The sequence below is a fragment of the Montipora capricornis genome, chromosome 8 (genome assembly GCF_036669925.1).
Source record: "Montipora capricornis isolate CH-2021 chromosome 8, ASM3666992v2, whole genome shotgun sequence".
NCBI lineage: Eukaryota > Metazoa > Cnidaria > Anthozoa > Scleractinia > Acroporidae > Montipora > Montipora capricornis.
The window spans coordinates 37,071,052-37,093,611 of NC_090890.1; the positions used below are offsets into that span (position 1 = coordinate 37,071,052).

Here is a 22,560-nt window from a genome sequence, read left to right on the forward strand (position 1 = left end):
AAAGATGAAACAATGCCTAAACCAGCCGCAAGAAATACTTCATGGTGCTTTGGGCATGGGCATGAGGGTGCTCATAAGCATCTGAGCATTGTTTCGCATGCTAAAGTGATAATTATTACAAATAATTTGTTTATCTTAGAGAGTCTTCTTTTCCTGTTGGTCAGTCAAAAATTGTTGGAATAGCTTGTTTGAGCTGTTGGATAGAGGCAGAACATTTGATGAGGGCCTCCTGGGGAGAGGAGTCCTTGTTCCCTTTAGATATTTTCTTGTGTTTCCTTGTTCCCCAAATTACTTTGAAACTTGTTCCCAGCCTTTTGATCCCTAAAATTTAAATATTGGTTTTCTTCCCTTGTTCCCTAAAATATTTTGATATTGTTCCTCTGTTCCCCAGTTCAAATAAGCCATGTTCTCTTCTTCCCTCAAACCCCTGGGAGTGCCTCTTTGATGTTGATTCTGGTATTGGCCTAATAGTAATTCACTGTAGAATTGCAAGACACAGCAAGTTCTTATTTGGGAGTGAGGGAAAAGTTTTGAATAAATGTTTGCTCAATACAAGAAACAAAATTTGACTGCACCTTCTAGACCTTACTCTTTTCAGACATGAATCAGCTTGTTTGCACCTTTCTGGCGACCTGCGGGAGGGCAAGCTCTAGAAACTCTTCTTTAGTGAGCCTTCCGCTGAAGTCTGGCTTTCCGGTGTTTGGGGCCGAGGTTTTTGTGCAAAATTCATCAGCGGCTTCTTGGTGCTCCTTCGGGCAATGGTTAGTAAAAGTTTTGTAGTGCTTATACAAATTTTCGCTACTTGAAAAGGTATGTTTATACGAAACAAATATCAGCTTGACAATTTTTCTTTCCCGATACTCCATTTAAAATACACGTGAGCGCTATTGATAGAGAGCCAGAAAACCATTTAAAACATTTTGTGGCAATTTTTTTGTCAACAAACTTGTGTTGTCGGCTAGCAGAATTCGAACGTAAGCTGTTGTGCTTTGGCTTTTATTTGTGCTTTTTCTAACTAATCTAAGACGAATTCAGGCTGGTATTTTCGAATCAAGTGTAAGAAGACGGCAAAACCGTATTGATAATGTATTTATTTGAGTTAACTTCGCGAATAAAGACTTTAATCGCTTCCTTTCGACGGGGGTAGATCGACACGCACAACCGAAATGCACTGTTTCCGATGAAAGGGCAAATGATTGACAGGATAGCACAGTTTTGAATGAAGGGGTAGTTTCTAAAGAAACTGTGGTGCTGCGTCGGTGGGGAAGTAGTATACAAAAATTTGGTTTTATCAACGGAGTTGATAATGTAAATTGGCCACCGTACAGAGATTCTAAAAGCTGACGTTTCGAGCGTTAGCCCTTCGTCAGAGCGAATCGAGGGATTATGGGTTACGTGTAGTTTTTATAGTAGAGTAGGAGCTACGCTATTGGTGGTAACATGGCAACGTGAAAAATAGGAATATATTAGTTAAATGAAAAGCGTTCGTTAATACCGTGAGGATTAAGGGTGCCGATTTGAAAGATTAATTTTTGTTCCAGATTCTTGCGGCTTTCCGTCGTACCTAGATGTAGGGAAAGGCCGCAGATAGCCATGTGTTTTTTGGAGTGGTTAGGCAGATTGAAATGGCGAGCGACTGGCTTGGATGCATCCTTGTCATTCTTCTCAACATCGCGAAGGTGTTCGCGGAATCGGTCACCTAGTCGTCTACCTGTCTCACCAATGTATAATTTATTGCATAACGTGCAGGTTATGCAATAAATGACATTTGCGGAGGTACATGTAAAACGATCGGTGATCTTAACAGATCGCTTAGGTCCCGATATCTTGCTAGTGTTAACAATGAAAAGACAAGTTTTGCATCGTGAGCGCGCGCATTTGAAAGTGCCGGGTTGCTCGTTAGTTTTGAGCGCGCTTCTAACTAAAAAGTTGCCTACGTTTTTGTCGCGTTTGAATGAAATAAGTGGAGGTTGCGAAAAGATTCTACCAGTCTCGGGATCATTTTGGAGTAATTTAAAATTACTAAGAATGATGCTTTTGACTGCGTGATTATGAGGATGGAAAGTGAGGGTGAATGGAATTCTGTCATTCTTATCTTTTTGTGACGTTTGTAGTGATGACTGTCGATCAAATTGTTGGGCGCGATGATGGCCCGCTTTGACCACAGAGACAGGATAGCCTCGTTTTTCGAAGAACTGGCACATCTCTTCTGATTTGCTGGAAAAATCGGAGTCATCACTACATAGACGTCGAAGTCTAAGAAATTGAGAATAAGGGATGGAGTTCTTGACATGTGATGGATGTGACGATGAATACAACAAATAACTGTGTGAATAAGTAGGTTTGTAGTGCACACTAGTACATAGCACGTTGCCTCTAATAGAAACGTTGATATCTAGACGATATCTATTTGATATTGATATCTATTCGCCCGCGCACTGCGGGCGCGGGTTCCGTATGCAAAGGCCTCGGTCCCGTATTTAAGCTATTGCGCGAACTTTTACTTACCACTTAATCTTTTAGTGCAGTCTGTGTGCAACGAAGTTTTTGTGAATGTAAATTTTCAACTTTTACTAGTCTTGTCTTCTTCAGCGTTCGGTACGCTTGACATTTGTAAGTCGTTTCTACTCACCGTGCATACGGAACTCGCGCCCGCACTGCGCGCGGCAGTCAAAAGTGTGCTATCCTGTCAATCATTTGCCCTTTCACCGGAAACGGTGCATTTCTGTGTGTAAACGACGTTGTTGTCGATCTACGCTGTCGAAAGGACGCTATCAAAGTCTTTCTCGAAGTTAACACAAATAAAGATATTATCAATACAGTTTTGACGTCTTCTTACACTTGATTCGGAAATACCAGACTGAATTCGCCTTAAAATAGTAAGAAAAAGCACAAATAACAGCCAAAGCAGAACACCTGACATTCAGATCGCCGCTCACTGGCAACCCAGTTTTGGCACCAAAGCTTGATGACAAAAAGGTTGCCACAAAACCTTTTACATGGGTTTCTGGCTCTTTAAAATTGCAAACAATCGACGTAACGCCGGAGAGCACAGGTTCTCCCGCTCGCTGAATTCTGACTGGTCAATTCAAATTTCTGTAGCTCTCGGTGTATGCACGGCCAAGTTTATCCGTATCTAAACTGGTGTATTTGTTTCTACATTCAGATACCACCGTTAAGGCTCTTGGCTTTACGTCTTTTCGTTTGTTACGTGAATCAATTTCAAAGTGATAACAAAGAACGTAGTCAAAGTACGGCGAGTTTGTTACAGAATAGCTTTACTTTATAGTCTTCTATTAGTGGTATTTAGTGATATTTCAAAGAGTTTTTCACATTTTACTATTGCTAAAATCGTTTTTAAATCACCAATTGTTTCTTATGTAAATTAAGGCAATTCAGCCTTCATAGGATGTTAAGGTAAGTATTAATAATCTCTCTAACAGAAGCTACATTCCGAGTACTATAGTGCAACTATATGGGCTACAACTTCGGTCATAAATAGTTGTAAAGCTTCGCTGGAAAAGCATGTAAATCACATCCAAGCTATTAACATGTCCCTCCTACTCCCTGCCCTGAATGTTGCATTTACGGGTTGGTTTTTGCACTCGAACCCATAAACATCCACCTTGAAGGGGAAGAGAGGGCAAATTTCCCTCCGTGTTACATTTGTGACCGAGATGGTAACTGTAGTTGTTATATAGCTGAATCTTTTTCCCCAACAGCGCGCGCTCTCATTGGTTACTTCGAGGTCACATGGCGGGGCAACAGCTCCAAATCTATGAAGTCAGACCTGTTACCCGCGAATGTTGACCGACGACCGCCGTTGTCGTTACCATGGCAAGTTTTTGTATTTGTGCTATATAACAAATCACCAAGAGAAAATGAGGGGACAGAGAGGAAGGCTGCCGATCCAGCCCTTGGGATATGTCATGTCCACGACAGTTATTTTTAGACGAGCGGAAGTCTTCCGAGACGTCCGCATGCAGGCCAACCTCGGTCCGATGTTTGAAAGAAAATAAATATTCATCAGCCTTCCACGTGCCCCATCATTTTCTCTTTTCACTAAGAACCTGAGAGCGAGGCAAGACTGCATGGGGACGTATCGGAAGACAGACTTCCGCTAGAACAAAGACTTCCGCTCGTCTAAAAATAACTTTCGTGGACATAACATATCCCGGCCAACGCCCTGAGCCTCCCTCTCTGTCCCCTCATTTTCTCTTGACATCACTTAATGACTGGTCCCTCGGGAAAGAGTTCTTTTTGTTCCCCTGGAATTTCAATGTTTCCCTATGTTGCGCCTCGGGGAAACTTTGAGATTCTCGGGAAACAAATTAGCTGTTCCCTCGGGACCAGTCTAGCAGACAAACTTCAAACGTTGCAAAATTGCGCTGCCAGAGTGATCACAAAGTTTAGCAATGTCAAAAGATCCAACTATCCCCTTTATGCGCTTGGTTAGAGACAAAAAGGAGAAAGCTAAAAGCTATGACCATGTTCAAGGCCTTGAACAAGATGGCGTCTAGAGCTAAAAGATTAGGGAGTGTAAGCACGCGACGTGGACGTTTTTGAGCCGCAGACGGCAACCGGAAGTGAGCTGTTTTCCCTTTTAACTTGTCTTCACACAACCACATTTATATTGCTAAGTATCTTTTCGCCATTAGAGATGACTAGTAGAAAAATCTGGGAGACACTGCTGTCCTGACAGGCGAAATGATCACTTTCGGTTACCTTCCTCGGCTCAAAGAACTCAAAGAACGCGACGCTCTCCTCGATTCAGTTTGAGGGATAGAGAGATGTATGGTTTATTTACGTGCTGGAAGTTCGGATTTCGTTACAAATAACTTGTATTGTACAACGTGAAAAATATCACTCAAATCTCCACAATAGACACTCATTGCCCTGGTCCAAAACACGAAGTAGGGAACCGTAACTCTAGTCTGTTTCTTTCGTTCTTTTTTTGCTACTAGTAATGCGTTTCGCAAAATGAAATAAACCCCCCACTCCCTTCGCCTATTAAGCCCTCATCAAACGTGGTTGAAATAAGTAAGCCCCCAGGAGGCTTAATAGAGAAATTACGGTACATGAAGAGGTCGTTTTAGAGAGGCTGTTCTCTGGGTCCACAGGGCTGCTACGAAAAGCTGTGACTATTCGAAAAAATGAAGACTGAGAGGTTTGGAAATCTACGATTTCTAAGCTATGCAGACTCATCATCACGCGACACAGTTGTTAATCATAAAATCATTTTTTTTAATTAGAAGCAAATGACACTGTAGTTCACTTGCTACGTGCCTAAATAAAATGCATGCGTACATGCACGTATACTATATATGTTCGTCACAAAAAAACCAACGTGGCCAATTTGATACAGAACTTTCTTGTGTATTGTTTAAAATGAGACAAACATGCAAACATTTCAATAACCCACTCTAAGTAAGTTGACCCGCCCATAGATAGAGGCGTATATCTTCCACACTGGGTTTTCATTTTAGTGATTTAATTAAGACGCTGGATATAAGATTGAATAAAATAATAGTTTCAATCCATTGCCATTTTCTCTAGCTTTAGTTATACAAAAAATACCATAAGCTCACGAATCTTGGTAAAGAATATACAGCATTACTATTGGATTTGCATTAATACAAAGACGTTTCTAGTCATTGAAGTAAGACTAAAATGTCGAGACACGTTCCATTAATTCAAAGCCCACATCCGCCCATTAGTGTTAAGAACCCCAACTGGCAGGAGGCAACCAATTGGCTATTTACAAAGCGTGGTAGAATCGAATTCGGGCAACAGGAAACAAATCCAAACCAGAGGCTAGAACGAGATTGAATCCAGGACAACCGGAAACAAATCCAAACCAAAGCTTAGAACGGGATTGAATCCAGGACAACTGGAGACAAATCCAAACCAGAGGTTAGAACGGGACTGAATCCAGGACAACTGGAGACAAATCCAAACCAGAGGTTAGAACGGGACTGAATCCGGGACAACCGGAAACAAATCCTAACAAGAGGTTAGACCTGGATTTGAACCCGGAGCAACCGCATGCAATCCCAACGCCATAACGAGTGGACCACGCCTCCCTTTTCTGTGATGTAGTAGAAATACCTCCGTTTACTCCCACAACTTATGGATACACCAAATAAAGAGGTCCTGACCAAATACGAAAATGACAACATTACTGTGTGAGAAAAAAAACGCATTAACGCAGGCGTTGTTGTCTGGGACATAACAAGAGAGGTCTAATTGCGTAATCTCTTGTTAAAATCTTAAAATTTGCTAAAAGCACCCTCGAATTACTTCTTTAACCCGTGACCTGCCTAAAAGGAGAACTGAAGTAAATGAAAGCAAGCTATCAATAAAATAAGACAAAAAAAAAAACACGAAGGACTGTTTTAACTCTGAATACGTATTCCGTTGCTGTAAGGAATTTGCACACAGTACGCCACTGTTGGTTGCTTCCACAAACAAGCAACAACAACAAACAGTCGCCCAAAGGTGTTTATCACGTTTAACATCCATGTCCTTGAGTTGAGTTTCACAAAGAAACTAAAACGTGGGTGAACTCAGAAAAACCAAATAGTTTCGCCTGAGAGCGATGGGGGAACTTAAAGCAACGTCGGCGTCCTAAGCTGAGGCGTTCTGTCCTACAGTTAATTGGGGCGAGAAGCTGACGACCGGTCACATCCACGCAAGGGTGGAATTAGCGTTATTTTAATTGAAATACACATCCTGTCTTTCTGCAGACACTCCAGTCTGGCATTGACGACCCTCTCAAATTAAAATAAGGTCTTATATCAGTTTGCAAACTAACCCATAGGGCGGTTACAAATTTACTTTAAAAGTTATACGCTCGTTATTTCCTCTTTGAAAATCATCCGTTATTCATGCTTATCCACATTGCTTTCGACCTCACGGTACGTTCCAAACCCACCAATGATGGAGGGCCAAACATTCCACACCGTCCATACCAGATAAACGGCAAAGGAAATACTCCAAAAGACGGCAACGTGGAAAGGAAGTGGTATGGTGAGAGTCTCCCAGCCAAACTTCACACAGATGAGAACCTCTGTGGCCACAATGGCAGTAACAACCCACGCCTGTTGACCGAACCGCTTGCAGGTGCTGCAACGTAGTAAAATGCCAACAGTTAATGAAGTAGTGTGGCGCTTCAGTTTTTTCACACTTGAAGAGGGAGCTTTCTGCAGGGGATTTGTTCCGGAAATTCGTCACGAAGTTTTTAAGAAATCATGCAGTCTTACCCTGCTCGGCAGACATAGCCTTGATTTCTCTCTCTAGTGAGAAGGAAACCTCTGCACGGATCTCCTCGATGTCGTCCAGACCTTTAGACGAATATTTAAACTCTTAACCGGTTTTAAACATGAAGACGCAATATAAACGCAGGGGTGCCTTAGACACATGCAACGGTGGACGCAACTGAGCTCTGTAATAATTTGTACAGTAAAAAAGCCTCTTATGGCAATGCGTCCGTAATATGTCATAAAATGTTATGTCGTTCTTTTTAAAATCCCCTGTCCCTTTTCCTCGCGCTAGAAATATCTTTTAGGGCTTCCGTCTCTGTGTTGCTGTTTGTTGGTCACCATCTTGGATAATTAATCAGTTGTCCTTGAAAGAATTCGAGCAAAAGCAGAGCGTGAAGCGACCCCTTTCATAGTGCGTCTTCGTGTTTAAACCCGCTATAACCAGTTTAAATTTTAACGTTTGCCGAATGGCGGAAGAGTGGAAGTGACGTTGCAACGACGTCACGAAGTGCATGCGTGACAGAACATCGAGGAGATCTGTGCAGAGTAATGATCAAGGAAACCTCTGCGGGAGTGACATACAGGGTAGACTGCAGAGTCCAGGTTGGATGTCTGAAACCTTAATTGTAGTAATAGTAATAGTTTAAAGTGAACAGATGCTCAACCCAAGATGCGAAGCGTTTATCAATTCCGAGATCTTTCTCGAAAAGATTTCTGTGTCGTGCTTCTTAAAAGGTGCTTGTACGTCGGTAAAAACCGATCGCTTTGCTTCAAGTCAGTTGAGCCGTTCAGCCATATTGTCCGAATGAAGTTCCACGGAATTGAAATCCTGAACGCTCTAATTTCCCTGAGCTATCATCACATTGTTAACTCGCATTGATAACTTACTGCTCCTACGGAAATATTGCCTCAAATTGTCCGTAAATTCATGCGGTCTCGCCGGGAAAATAAGAGCTTAGGAAATAATTCAAACTTAACACATGATGTAACTTCCTCACAGTGAGAATTAATATTTTCACACCTACGCAAGAAAAACTGCAGTAAACACAGGTAATTTCGAATGACTTTGAAATATAACGACTCTAACTATTAATGAAAAACCGCTGTTTAACATGCTTTTAATATGATTATTTCACAATCATTCATTCACTGTACGTGATATAGATGTAGTACGAACTAGCAACTGACCAGATTACAGATGGCTTGCTGGCTCAGATGGCAGAGCAGTGCAGCGAGATCGCAAAGACATGGGTTCGAGTCCCATTCAAGTCTGGATTTTTTTTCCTTCAGGCTTCCTTAGCAACTGCCATGATCATTCTCGCCTAGAGAAAAATAATTTCTCTCTTTGAATGACTTATTTGAACACCTTAACATTGTACATCATGAGTAATAAAACCCATTTACTCCGTAGGAGCCTACAGTAGTTCCGACAAATCGAAGCTGATCATACAAGCTTTAATCTAATACTATCTCGCTTAAAGGCGCGTTTACAGGACAGAGGAAAAATGGCACGGGTCCGATAAGACGTAGAATGGTTCCAATCATTTTTGTAAAAAAACAGTGAACTTTTCTCCGTTCCGCAACGGGATCATAGGCGCCTATGGTCCCGTAGCAGAAGAAGAAAAAAGAAGACAAAAGAGCCGTGGTTATTCCGATGACGCCTTGCCAATTAGGTATTGTTATGTTCGCTTTGTTCTTTTGTTTTATGAACATAGACCCTATGCAAAACTGGCGGCCTTTACATTATTCTTCGGTTCATATTCAAAATAGCCCACCTAACCTCGTTCGGGATAACAAATTCATTAGAATTTTTGTCTCAAAAACGAGGTTAGGTGGGCTATTTTGAATATGAACAAAAGAATAATTTAAAGGCAGCCATTTTTGCATAGGGTCTATTAATTGCTTTGGATCCGGTATATGAAAGATCAGCCAAAAGGTATTTTTTAGTGAGGCGTTTATGGCTGGTTGATATCCAAAGTGTAGAAGGCCAAAGAAAACAGATTAACTGAGGCGTGAATCGACTATCAATCTTTGGAATGAAAGAAAAGAAAGTATTTCCTCGAAAGGGCTGACCAAAAACCAATTTGCTGAGATTTTACTGCACCAAAGCATCGAAGAACTCCTCTCAAGGTGAGGCATTAGAGGATGACCTCCTGGATCCCAGTAAGCGAGTTAGCGCCTAGGACGACAATGATGCCTCTAGGGAATTTCTCTGCTAGAGGAAAATCTAAATATATTAACGAGCAACACATGGCTTCCACACAGCATAAAATATTCTCCATTCCAACTTCTGAAGAGTCTCGTACGAGCACGACAATTATTGTTAATCAACCAGAATTCCAGAAATTCCTTGGGACATCTCCCCACTATGCAATCTTAGAAACTGACAGAGGGACATTTTAAATATTTTCATAGAACAGGATTTCAAGCCCAAAACGGCGGACCAATTTCCGACAATATTATCGTGATGTGCAGGATGCGTTCAACTTGACGTCTTTACGAAGACGCTTTTGGTTGTGTTGAACTTCGGTCAATCTGAGGTTGAGGAGCAAGTGTGGAACGGAGTGTGTGTTTAACCGTTTGTATTTTAGACAATTTTGAAAGGGTCTACGGAGAATTAATGATCTAGAGCATCATTTTACTTACGGGTCATCCATGTAACGGAATGTCTCGTTGAGTGCGACAGCGCCAATGCAAAGAAAGAGTAACAAACGAGCTTGCATGAGAAAGTGGGGAGGAGGTATCCACAAAATGAACTTGAGGTAAAACAGGTTTAGTTCCGCAATAAGAAACTGAAAGAGGAAAATGAGATCTAGTTTTAGATAAGATGCACTCCATTTGTAATGAAAGTTATGTTTAAACATAATTCGCCGAAGGCGAGGTCAATTTCGGTGAATAAAAACCGATGTTCACCGAGCCTGAGGTGAATAATTGTTTTAGTCTAATTACACAGGTGATTATTTGAAAAATATGCATTTTCTTTAAATCAATTCATAGCTTCGTCTGTCACCTTGAGAAAACGGCTAGCAGCCATTTTGAAAAAACCTTTTAGGTGATTATCGCGTAATTATCACCTCAGGTGCAACCAATCAGAGCACAGAATTTTCATTAATCACCTACGTAATTACACCAATATGAATTAACCCAGGTTAATTAAATAAAGAGTTGTCTTTATCAATACACCTTATTCCAAAATGGCCGCCACTTAAGTTCTCTTTTGTTTCCAAGCAAATTGGCCCTGTTTTAAAAGTAAAATTCAAAAGACTATTTAACCTAGAACGAATCCAAAAGCGGCAAATTTGCAATCAAACAAAAGAATACTTGAATGGCGTACATTTTGGAATAAGGTGTATAGTGATTCGGGGATACTCGGAAAAAATCCAAAATCCGAGTGCTCCTTTGCAAGAGTCGAACCTACGACCTTCCGATTACCAGTTCGGATGCTCTACCACTGAGCTATAGGGGATGATCGGAAAAATCCGAGTGCTCCTTTGCAGGAGTCGAACTTAAAACCTTCCGATTACTAGTTCGGATGCTATACCGCTGAGCCATAGGGAATGATCGGAAAAATCCGAGTGCTCAATTTTTAGGCGTCGAACCTGCGACCTTCCGATTACTAGTTCGGATGCTCTTCCACCGAGCTACAGGAAAGCTATATAGGAAGCCTTTAAGCTAGGTAAATGTGACCCGCCATGCTGCTACATTGTAGGATCGCGATTGTAACGAAAGTGTACTCCACTTGGCTAGTCTTCATTGTGGCTTGATTGGCAGAACGTTTAGGGCAAGTGGACGCGCCAATTCCTCTACCACAGCCACGACTTGAGCACCTCTTACTGCGTTTAGCCTAAGCGAACATTGACCTGTTAAGTGTTTTGACTTAAGTAATTCTGGCATTGTTAAAAGCATAACAAATGAAGATATCTGCGTATAAATGGAAAAAAGCGCAATTACCGAAGGATCTACTAAGACGACCAAGATGGCCGTGGTCACATTTTTTTACAGGTATACCAACATAACTGCCATTATGCAATATGAAAACACGTCACAATGGAATCTCTCCAGGGACGGGTAAAAACAGGTACATACCACAGCGGTGATTCCACACACTGCAAGCCATCTTCTCAGGCTTGTGGTGGCTTTCCAGTCATACGACGTCCAGGAATACGGAGTAAATTGTTCGGCCACTCTCTTAAGTTTACCGCTAAATTAAGAAAGATGAACAAATTTGTGAACTAATGCTGAATGTATTCACAACAATTTTGAACGTTTCTTCATCGCACTGGGCACTTAATTTTCAAGTAGCAACCTTTGAAAAGTCGGTACGCTTTGCTTTATCGAACAGCAATATTATTATTGGTATACCTTAATTAGCGCTCCAGCGCTAGAACGGCTAGAAACTTAAATAACGTTTCTTTCCTTTCCTTTCCTCACCTAAGGCGTGCCACGTGCCATGGGTCAAAACTCACAAGGGAAACAACAACTTGAACTTTTGACTCGCACGTGATCAAGTTGTGCACCAAGAAACCGCGGCAAATTTGTATGCCAGCTTGCGTCAAGGAAAAAAAACTCTTCTGCTGTTATGGCAGCGAAACCTTTTCAAATCATAACTAAAGAGGAAGTTATTGTATTTTTGAATTGGGAGGTACAAAAAAAAAAAAAGAAACAGTTGACTGACCCCACTGGAAACAGTGAGTTTTGTTTCCCCTTGACCCTCAATGTTGCCGGAGGCGATATGGGTCGCGGGGAAACAAAATTGGGGTCAGTCATTAGGGACTTAGCGACGTCGACGAAGACTTCACTTCAAAATGTAACTTTACACAATCCTAAGGCTGTCGCGATTATTTCATCTCGTTCACTTCGTGCAATGTGGGCGAATTACCCTAAAATTACATTCACACGAGCAGTTTCGTAGTAAAAATATAGAAAGATTTGCATTTGTACACACACTTTTAAACGTGGTGATTTCACGATGTTGTTATGCAGAATACAGCAATAAAATGCGTGCAGTACAATCATTTTTCCTTTTTCAACAAATGATATTATTGCTTTTTGGCGTTGTCGTTTTTTTTTTTTTTTTTTGCTGGAAAGTGATCACAAGGCCAAGATGAAACTTTATGCAAAGTAAAAAATATATACTGTAGTGCAGAATTAGAACCAGCTCTGAATCCGCTAAATAGAATTTTAATTGTCTATTCTTCTAGCACCGGGGCGCTAATCGGGGACACTGTAATTAACATTAACTTAAATTAGAGCGGTTTTCAATTGAGTGTCGAAAGTAATTAGCGAATTACTTTGGTTTTGCATTACTTCACTCAATAATTGGTTCAAAGTTCTCGCGCCATTTTTTCAACCAATCAGAAGTGAAACCAAAACCAATAGTGGCTCGCGCGTGCACATTTTCCCGCGCTTTGTGTCGGCTACGTGTTATTACTTCGACTTTTGATTGGTTTACTGGATTGTCTCCGTCCTTTTTGATTGGCCAAAGTACTTAATTGGCTTTGGTTTTATGCAAATCAAATCAAACGTTGGTTTTTGAGGAGAGGAAAAAAACCGCAGTTCCCGGAGCAACACCCTTCTGAGCAAATTAGAAACCAACAAACGCAACCCACATAATTCATACCAAGTCTGGGAATTGTACCTGGGCCACATGGGTGGGATGCGAGGGCTCTCATCACTGCACCAGCCCTGCTCCCCACAGTAAAATGTTACACAAATCAACTTATGTCCTGAAATCGAGGTCATCAGATGCACACCCAAGTTTGATATCCAACAGGAAGTGCCCCTTTAAGTCTAAGTACTTGCTACCTATTTCTAGCAACGAGGTAAGTGTAAGATTGAACGCTATTTTTTGGTGAGGACAAATACAGCTATTTATCATAAGGCCGTACGGCCCCACGCACGCTTTCACTGTAAAACTACAGGGAAAATCCCCGTATGAGGGCCGTACGCATTAGCACGATAGGAACACGTACTGCTCCGTGCGATGCGATTTAAGAAGCTTTCGTCGCTTTCAAACATCCAAGTTATTTACGGCCAGAAAAGCAAATGCAAACAATACATTGTACCTTAGATAAATTTTCTATGCAAATTTTTGTTACTTATTTTGTCCAAACTTCATCTTCTGACTGCTCATGAATAGTGTAAAGAGCCCATATGATAAAATGCTTATTGACTGAGTTTAGGTCGAGCCGGACAGGAAAATATTTGGCCCTTGGTCACAGCGCACGGCATACGACACGACCTCGGGCCAAATATTTTGCCGCCGGGTCCTCCCACTCAGTCAATAAGTACATAGTACGTTTTGTTGAGGACTGGAGTTTAGGGAACACCTGGTGACATTAATTGTTGGTATTCCCAGACACGAGTGATGTTGAAGTTGGGGAAAAGAGCAATGGGACACTATGCTTGCCAAAATCACCGTGCATCTAAAATTAATACCCTGTGCGTGCATTTCTGAACACATCTGCACAAATCCAATCAAAGCTGCTTGGGAACATCACCAAGTTTACTTATCATTGTTCCTGCCAGGAACCAGGGTCCACATGTAGTCCAATGATAATAATTAATTAAAAACAAAAGAAATTTCTTGCAAACCTGTATGATGGAATGCTCCACAGTCCTCTCCAGTGATATGGCTGAGGAAAAAAAGAAAAAATCAGAACAATGTACAAGATGTACCGTGAGCAACTAAAAATAATAAATGGTGGCTCAAGGTCTTTCATACACAATAATTATGTTTAAAATAATCTGAGTATTGAGGGAATTGGAAAATGTGATATATTAACAATGCACACATTTCCCTTTCAAGAATGTTGGGGGAAATCTCCTTAAAAGGACAGTTTAAGTGATGTGTCGAACATGCACACATGTAAGTTACTGAATATCTTAATAACAGTAATTATTATTATAATGATCTAAAAGGGCTTTTGGTGCAGTTAACCAGAATGGTCTATTGTTATGAAGACAGAGGTGGCAAGGATCTTTATGCCATTGTGCTGGGTTGAAATTCCCCTCTAACCACTGGCTAGGTTTTTTACTGACTTCCACAACAATACTGTAATCATTTAAATGAAGTTAAATGCAGTTTAACTGAGTTAGCAACTAGGAGCGACTGCAGTCAATTGTTGTCAGTGGTTTTGTTATATTTGCGCATGTGTTGGATTTGTGTTGTACAACTTATTAATTGGTGTCGCGGGAAGGAGCATTTCATGTGCAAGTAGAGCGTTTATTAGTTTTTTCCCTCCCCTTTCCCCCCCCCCCCTTCTACATTGTACTTTCCATTTCCACAGTGTGATGGGTGCCTGTCTTGTGCCTGTTTGTCAGGTTTTGCCAGCCATCGGTCCAGTCTCCATCTTGGAGCTGGGTGCCAATAGTGGAAGCTCCAGGATGTCCCAGCATTTAGCAACGCAGTTATTAAATAAGGTTAAATGTAATTTAAGGTACATGCAGTTAACAACAGGAGCAATCATGTGCCGGTTGTGCTTTCCTGTGCTTGCAGAAAAGCATAAATGTGGTTGTGTACCAAAAACGAATATTGACTTGTTTGCGGTGAGAACACCTTCAGCCGTTGTTTTCCCTTACCCTTTTTGCACTGTGTGATGGGTACAAAGGTACAATGTATCTGGCTCCTGTTCTACAGGGAAGCTCATGGCTGGGTTGCCAAGATTTCCCAGCCATGGAAGCAGTCTCCATCAAGGAGTTGGCTGTCAATAGTGGACGCTCCTGGATGTTTCTCAGGCACTCAGCCTCCACTTAGCAACAGCACTGTTTTAGTATCATAGTGGTCTAGTTGTATCAAAGCCATAGGCAGCAAGGAAATGTGGTTGTGCTTTGTAAATGGCCTACTTCTTCCTTGTTTAGCTTCTTAACCAATGATGTCATGTTTGGTTTGAATTGTTTCTTTGAAATGGCTGATCGGAAGTGGTCATGCTGAATAATTAGCTGAATACAAAGTGGCTTTGTGTACTTCCACTAAAGCTTGCAGTAATGTACTATTAGAAGAAGGGCTGATTAATTAGGGTGGTCGCAAGGACAGAGTCACAAGAAAAAGAACATGGAGTAGATGACTTCTAGCCTCTGCCCATTTCCCAAATTAAGCACAGTATCCAGTAGAATATTACATGTACCTTATTTCCTAGATATTCACAAGTCTTCATTCCAAAATAGGCTCCCAAACCATTGCAGACAAGAACATCCATAATCCACTATTAAACAAAGATCAAATCAAAATCACATGAAAAACAAAGTGGCCAGAAAGACTGTACATGTAATTTATAAGAAGTAAGCCAACTTACATGGTCCCACCAGCACTCACAGAAGTTTGGCAATTGATTTTCCAGGGAATATTCAAGTACTTCAAAGAGAACGCTTAATATAGTTATCAACCAGTAATCACGAAGAATAAGAGCCTACACACACACAAAAAAAAACAGGTATCAGTAAATTCAAACAATTACTATGTGGGAGATTAAAAATGACAAAAATGAATGAGTAATGGCAAAAAGTTACCATCTACAGAGGAAGATTACATGTACAGTATATGTACCTTAGCCCACCAACCAAAGAAATGAGACGGAAGGAATACATCACACTTTTCCTGTAAAAAACAATTGATTAACACAATACATACAGTCAGAGCTACATGTAGGAAACTCCCAAAAAAAAAGCAACTAACAAATGTTAATTTATTAATAAAAGTTCCCCAATGATGAAAATTAGACTAGGCCTGAAACTTTTTCCTCGGTCATAGAGAAGAAGAGAAAACACTATTTACCCACGTAAGGTATCAAAAGGTATATTTGGACGTCTCGCTCAAATTTTTTGCTTTGCAAATCTTGAATCGGCGGGCCGTTAAGTAAATTTTCAAAAAAAAAAATTTTGCAAAATTACTTTTAAAACCGTTAAAATCGCTTTTCTTTAATTTATTTCCCACCATAAATGCACAAAAGGAGTGGCGTATCATGTAAGTCACGTGAAATGATTGGGTGTCGATAGACAGCCTTCGCGCGCCTTCTGCGACCTTAGCACGTGCCTGGACGCTGATTGGCTCAGTATAAGTATGGGGGAGAGTTATTCAGCAGACCGCAAACTGCACACAAAATCTTCAAGCTTGATTTTCTAAGGGTTTATTAATATTAGGACACTGAAATTACAACTTCTTGGACCTCCTGTCCCGATCGTTTTTAAGATATAATTACTGCTTTCAAATTTCAATTCTTAGACTAATAGATGATTACACCACCCCAAATACAGTGTGAGGCATTTTTTGTTTGTCTTCAGAGACTGATTTTATGACAATTTTTCTGCCCAAAATTAATTAAGAATGAAATGACAGTTTCAACTTTGGTGCGTGATATTTCCTTCAATTCCTAACATACGTGTATCAAGAATTCCTCACACGGTATTGAAGTGCATTCATCGGTGACTAAGAAGCAACAAAGTGCGGTTATTTTCACAATAAAGTGAAGGAGCAGGAGCTTCTGCAGCAGACGCAGTCATTCCGAGTTTGAGGCCTCAAAACTAAAAGGCAATTATATTAAGTACCAAAAAACTAAAACTTTATTCCAATAATTCAATCTATTAGCTTTAATATGATATTTAGTTTGACCCTATACAAAAAACTGTGCCGCAACAATTTCATTTTTCCACGGACACCTCATTTTCCTTTACAGAGACCTTAACCCATTGACTCACACATGTACATGTAGGTCACCCATCCAACAGAACTTAACTTTGGTGGGCAAACCGAAATCAGTAACTGTATTTGCCTTTGGGCAAGCCATGCACCATAACATGAAATTAAGGCCAGGTGTGGCAGCCAGCCAGTCCACGATGGTGTCCAAATACTGAAATTGTATGGCATCACGATAAATACTTGAGGGACATCCCGTGGGACTGACACGATTAGGATTTGTTCTCTAAGTTGTCAAACACAATAAAAAAATATTAATTAACTATTAATACCACTGAAATGGATGCTACCTACAAGAAAATTGTGAAAGGCGCCTTTTGGGTGCCCTGGAGTGTACAGTCTGCAGTCTTCTCCATATGACTGCTCTGGCAGTGGTTTTCCTAAGTCGTCATCAAGATATTTTAATAACTGTCTGGCATCATCAACTGTCTGAAAATGGGATAAAGTACACCTCCATTACAGTTCTATAAATTGATTTCTATAAAATAATATCCACAACTGTTTCTGTCCTTTCTGTGTGAGTGTGTGAGTGTGTGAGTGTACAGTATGTTGAAGAATACCTGATTAGGAAGAACATATCACTGGGGCTTAAACTACAGTGTACAGTGTACTTCAATCTACATGTAGGCTGGAGTAAATACAAGTTTTTGAAAAAGTTATGGAGATATATAACTTTACTCTATCCAGCTTTGAAGAGGCTAATTCCAGAAGAATTAACTCATAAATGATGGGAACCCAGAGGAGGGAGGTATGTCACTAACCTCCTTTTCAATTTATTTATATATTGTACATGTACTGTATTTTCCCTCTCCTGCCAAAAATTGTAGACAGAATTTTGTTCAACAAATGCCATATCCTTTTTTCTCCCTTATACATGTAGGAGAGAAGGAAAGTGTCAATAGCCTCTCTGCCCGTACAACGTTCCCCGATTTCCCTTCTTTGTCAATGATTGCCATCAGGCGATTTTCTTCTGGCTTAAAGACACGATTTCACAACAAATTTTACATGAAATTTATTAATGAGCTTAAGCACGCACTGTTTGGAGACGGGGACAACAACCGGAAGTGAGCTGTTTTCCCTTTTAACTTGTCTTTACACAGCCACATTTACACTGCTAAATATCGTTTCTCTACCAGAGATGATTAGTGTAAAAATCTGGGAGACACCACTGTCCTGGCACGCGACATGTTCTCTTCCGGTTGCCGTTTGCGTCTCAAAAACGCGCATGCTTAAGCTCCCTATTACCTTACCTGAAACAACATAAAAATGAGAGCTAATTCATAAACCACACTTAAACAAAGAATGAGACGCCACATTGCTGCAACCACAAAGGACAAACAAATTATATTGTATCTTCTCAGATGCCATTAATTTTCTTAATTAAATAAGTTTATAATTTTAATATGATTTTCTCCCTAGGCCCTGACAAACAAGTTTGATTCTGAATGAATCATTTTCCATGAATATCATTCAGCTCTCCAAGACTTGAAGATAATTTCTCAGAGTTTTTCAGACATTGAACAAATCTCCCAGCCCCGGGAAGGGGGCACCCAGGGGGTTTCAATAAAAATGGATATTTTAATCCTAGGTTTGTGTCTTTACTGTACTTTCTTTGTAGCCAACTTCTCTGAGAGAAGTAGCAGACTCTTTTTGTGACCTCTGGGACTAAGTTTCACAGAATACACACAAGTTTGGGGTGTTCATGTCTATTCACCCAAAAAGTACACCAAACATACCTGGGTGTGGCCTTTTGAATGGACCATCTCGAATCTGCGTCACACCAAATAACAAGAACATCACAATGCAAGCTATTAGGCCTCTGAAAGCAACAATATAATATTCCAGTTACATACATGACATAAAATAACATGCTATACAATGGAATAAAATAGAATCATGGTTCTTACACAAAAACAAAACTGTTTCAACGATTTGATTTGCTGCTTAGACACTGACTCAAGATGTTGGAAAATAAGATATCCATGGACAGAAATTAAGCGGTTGCTACTAAGGCTAAACAAAACCCAGGCTTGAATATGATTCATATCCCTGCACACAAGGATGTACTGAGAGTTATAAAATCATACTGGTAAGTACAGTACAGGTCAGAGATAAGTGTCCGCGTTTACAAGTTTTAAACACGTTTATAGAAAATTAACTGTTTGCATTTGGAAATGCGTTTCCAAAACGCACCAAATGAACATGGAAGCCAATTAGTATTTATGAGTAAACAACATCGTCGCTCTGTGGAGGTTGGGTGCCCGAAACATCCTGGAGCTTCCACTATTGGCAACCAGCTCCAAGATGGAGACTGCACCGATGGCTGGCAAACCTGACAACCCAGCCACGAGCGTTTGAGGTGTCGATTAGTTAAATTAAGAACCAACAGCCAACCAAAAGCCACTCAGCTCTTTCACTCACAACAGTTGGCTACTTTTTTCCTTAAATTGATCAAAGTACATGTACATGTAGTATTAAAGGCAGAAATCAGATTCTTTCAAACCTAAGACAATCATAATAATAATAATAATAATAATAATACATGGCATCTGACAGGATGTGGTGATGTTGATCCGCATAATTCCCTAAAATTCGCATCCTCCCCATAATTACAATATTTTCCGCATAAACAGAAAAAATGCCTGATATTAGTGATAAAGCAGCTGCTTATCATCCTCACAAACATAAAAGCCAAAGAGATTGACTACTTCGAAGCGCTTATTTTCCTGAACATTGAAGATCGATTGAAGAAAACACGCCATTTCGTTCACAAGATGAAAGGTCGTAAGCATTTTCCACGCATTTTTCGGCACTGAGCCTGGACACTAGAGCTTGTGTTATAAATTACAAATACCCTGGGGTCTAAATTTAAAAAATATCCGGTCGCATTTTTGCTACAAGATACATGAAAATTTAGGTCCATGTTATAGTTGCAAATTAAATTGCATCATTTGCAATCGTAGGGAAAATAGGAGCCCACAAAACATATATGTTGAGAAACCGCTGAAAATGGTCAATGATGGAGGGAATGGATTGCAGTCCAACCATATTACAATTTTGCTCCATATCTTCAAATTGAAACAAAAATTAATTCACAATAAGAAACAAAATAATTTTTTATCTCTTTATTTATTTTAGAAAAAGTTGCAGCAAAATGCCAACCGCTAGTCCTTTTATTTCAACGGTGAAAGCTGGTCGCAAATTGGCAACTCCTCGTATACATGTATATTTTAATCACCACCGGAAAAATTCAGTCAGAAATGTGACTGCATTGGTTGCAATTTCGAGCGCTGATTTACCATAAGTATGTAAATACATTGGACAGGCCTAATTATTATTATTATTATTATGTTTACGCATAATATGGCCAAAAATTTCCACATAATCTTTAAAATGGTGAATGATATCAAAGGAATGGAGTTGACTGCACGTAACATCACAGCTAAATTACCTTACAATTACACTATCTTCACATTGAAAGAAAATTCACAGTAAGAAACAAAATAATTTTGTCACTTCTTTATTTGAAAGTAACTTACAACAAAGTGTCAACTGCTAAACCTTTTGTTTCAAAAGAGCAAATGAGAAGGCAAGTCTCAAATTTGCGACTTATCCAGATATTTCAGTCGCAAAGAAAAAAATTTCAGTTACAAATGCGACTGTATTGGTTGCAATTTCAAGCCCTGACATGCCTGTTGCCTTTCAGAAATAGAGAAGAACTAAAAAATGGGAAACTAAAAGAGCTGGGAAAACTACTATAAATTTGCTTCGAATGATATACACGTATGCTGTCAAAAACACGCTTTAGTGACAACAAATTTTCCAATGAATAAAACATGGCATGTTACGTAATGATGACCAAGTGTACAGTACTTACTTGCACAGGTTATCTCACCTTTTAGTGTTGTATTCACCATCACTGTGGGGTTTTTCAAATACTCCAACATAAACCAGAACACATAACATCAGTATCAACACAGTGATTGTGTGTGCTCTCCTAGAGATGAATAACAAAACAAGGTTTCATTGAACATCTTTCTCTCTCTCTCTCTCTCTATATAACGTTGCACAAGATAGCACCCCTTGTATTTTCATTGCACGCAATGTCTGGTTGTATTCCGTGTCTTGGTAATGTACATGTATATTACTGGGCTGATTTCATATAATTATTTCTGTATTGCTAAGAAAAAGTACTGAATATTTTAAATACCATCACAGAGGCTTGAGAAAAATAAACTGGTTTTGATTCTAATCAACTCAATATTTAAATTGTTTCCATAATCACACAAGAGCATTTTTCCTTCAGGTCTTTCTTTATGCACTGACACAAATGATTACAACAAAAGTTAAACAAACACAGCATGTGTTAACAACACCTTTCCATGATATGACCTTTGAAAGATCTCTTGGATTTTGATCTAGGCAGTGGCATGAAATAATCGATATAACAAAGTCACGTCATAAAAATGAAAAATGATTGCGTGACAAAATTATGGCGTGATGCGCAATTCATATGCGCGATGGCAGTAGGTGGAACCCTTCTAAATATGCATATTTTCTAGCTATACAAACGACGCTCGCCATCTTATCTGATTATCGCTAACTTACCAAAAAAATGTATTGGTTCCATCGTCTGAAAATTGTTGAGTCTGCTTAATGTCCCACTCACAATTTATGCTGAAGGGCCGATCATCTGCCTTATCACAACCGTAGCCATTTGCCCTGACCACTTCATGATCATGTGCTTTACCGTTTTGTGCGCCGTTGCCTCGATCTTTCGGCTTTCCCATGTCTCAGTGCGTGCTAAGCCTCGTCTGCTAAAAAGCTTTTCCTCACAAATTGTTTTTTGGTGGAAATTGCCAAACTGCAAGAGAACAGTCAACTGCATGCGTCTTCGAATGGGAAAATACTTCATGCACCAAGATTGTGTTCGAAATACTACTCACGTAAAGGAGACTGGGGTCGAAAGGTCAGCGGGAGATGTAGGCACGCAATGGGGTGCAAAATGGATTTGGTTGAAACTCTAATCAAAGCGTATAGGACAGATTTTTCTTTATTTACTCAATCGAAACATCATGGTGTCCTGAGATAATTTTAAAAATTAGAAAATTTCCATACCGAGTGTCCTTAGCACCGGTGGCTCAGTTGGTTCAACACCGGGCTGGTACGCGCGACGTCTTGGACTTGAGTTCAACTCCGGCCGGACCAACACTCAGTGTCTTTAAATAACTGAGGCGAAAGTGCTGCCTTTGTAATTACATCTGCAAATGGTTAGACTCTTTAGTCTTCTCGAAAAACCGTAGGCCCCGTCTCACAACCCTTCTATGCTCAAAATCCTGTGTAAAAGAACCCGCACACTTGTCGTTATGAGTAGGAAACGTAGTTCCCGGTGTTGTGGTCTGTCTTCTGTGGGGGGTTAAAAACAAGGGGGGGGGGGGGCACAGAAATTGGCGCAAGCTGTTGCGGCGCTCTGTCAGCTTGACTGGCAAAGTTAATAAATTAAATTAAATTAAATTTTCACTTCCGGTGGGGTACAAAACCCAACCTCGTTCCCAGGGTCTCTCTTCTCTGCCTCCTTTGGTCGTTGCAAGAGAGACCCTGGTTGCG

The 22,560-nt window shown here is 40.2% G+C and overlaps 1 protein-coding gene across 3 annotated transcripts; it reads right to left on the minus strand.

The window, feature by feature from the left end:
* Positions 1-5,220: 5,220 nt before the first annotated feature.
* Positions 5,221-21,908, minus strand: LOC138014235 (phosphatidylserine synthase 2-like). Of its 3 annotated transcripts, none has more exons than XR_011125273.1 (13): positions 21,562-21,908; positions 20,849-20,950; positions 18,690-18,772; positions 18,204-18,271; positions 17,248-17,382; positions 15,808-15,858; positions 15,557-15,670; positions 15,389-15,466; positions 13,857-13,897; positions 11,349-11,463; positions 9,909-10,054; positions 5,992-7,125; positions 5,221-5,890 (listed from the first exon to the last, which is right to left on the minus strand). XR_011125273.1 is itself a non-coding variant. In XM_068861279.1 (12 exons), exons 1-12 carry the CDS (start codon positions 21,741-21,743, stop codon positions 6,882-6,884), a joined length of 1,359 nt encoding a protein of 452 aa, XP_068717380.1. In that variant the 5' UTR covers positions 21,744-21,908; the 3' UTR covers positions 5,221-6,881. The 3 variants fall into 3 exon arrangements, 1 of the variants encoding a protein (XP_068717380.1); XR_011125274.1 differs by adding an exon at positions 8,451-8,584 and having other exon boundaries at positions 5,221-7,125; positions 21,562-21,901; XM_068861279.1 differs by having other exon boundaries at positions 5,221-7,125.
* Between the last annotated feature and the right edge of the window lie 652 nt (positions 21,909-22,560).

Excerpts from the sequence above, each read along its gene's own strand:
- LOC138014235 (XM_068861279.1), bottom strand. The coding sequence starts at position 21,743 with ATGGGAAAGCCGAAAGATCGAGGCAACGGCGCACAAAACGGTAAAGCA. Across the intron at positions 18,773-20,848 it reads GGTGAATACAACACTAAAAG|AGGCCTAATAGCTTGCATTG; the intron begins GTGAGATAACCT and ends TGTTGCTTTCAG. Across the intron at positions 15,467-15,556 it reads GTGAGTGCTGGTGGGACCAT|TGGATTATGGATGTTCTTGT; the intron begins GTAAGTTGGCTT and ends TTTGTTTAATAG.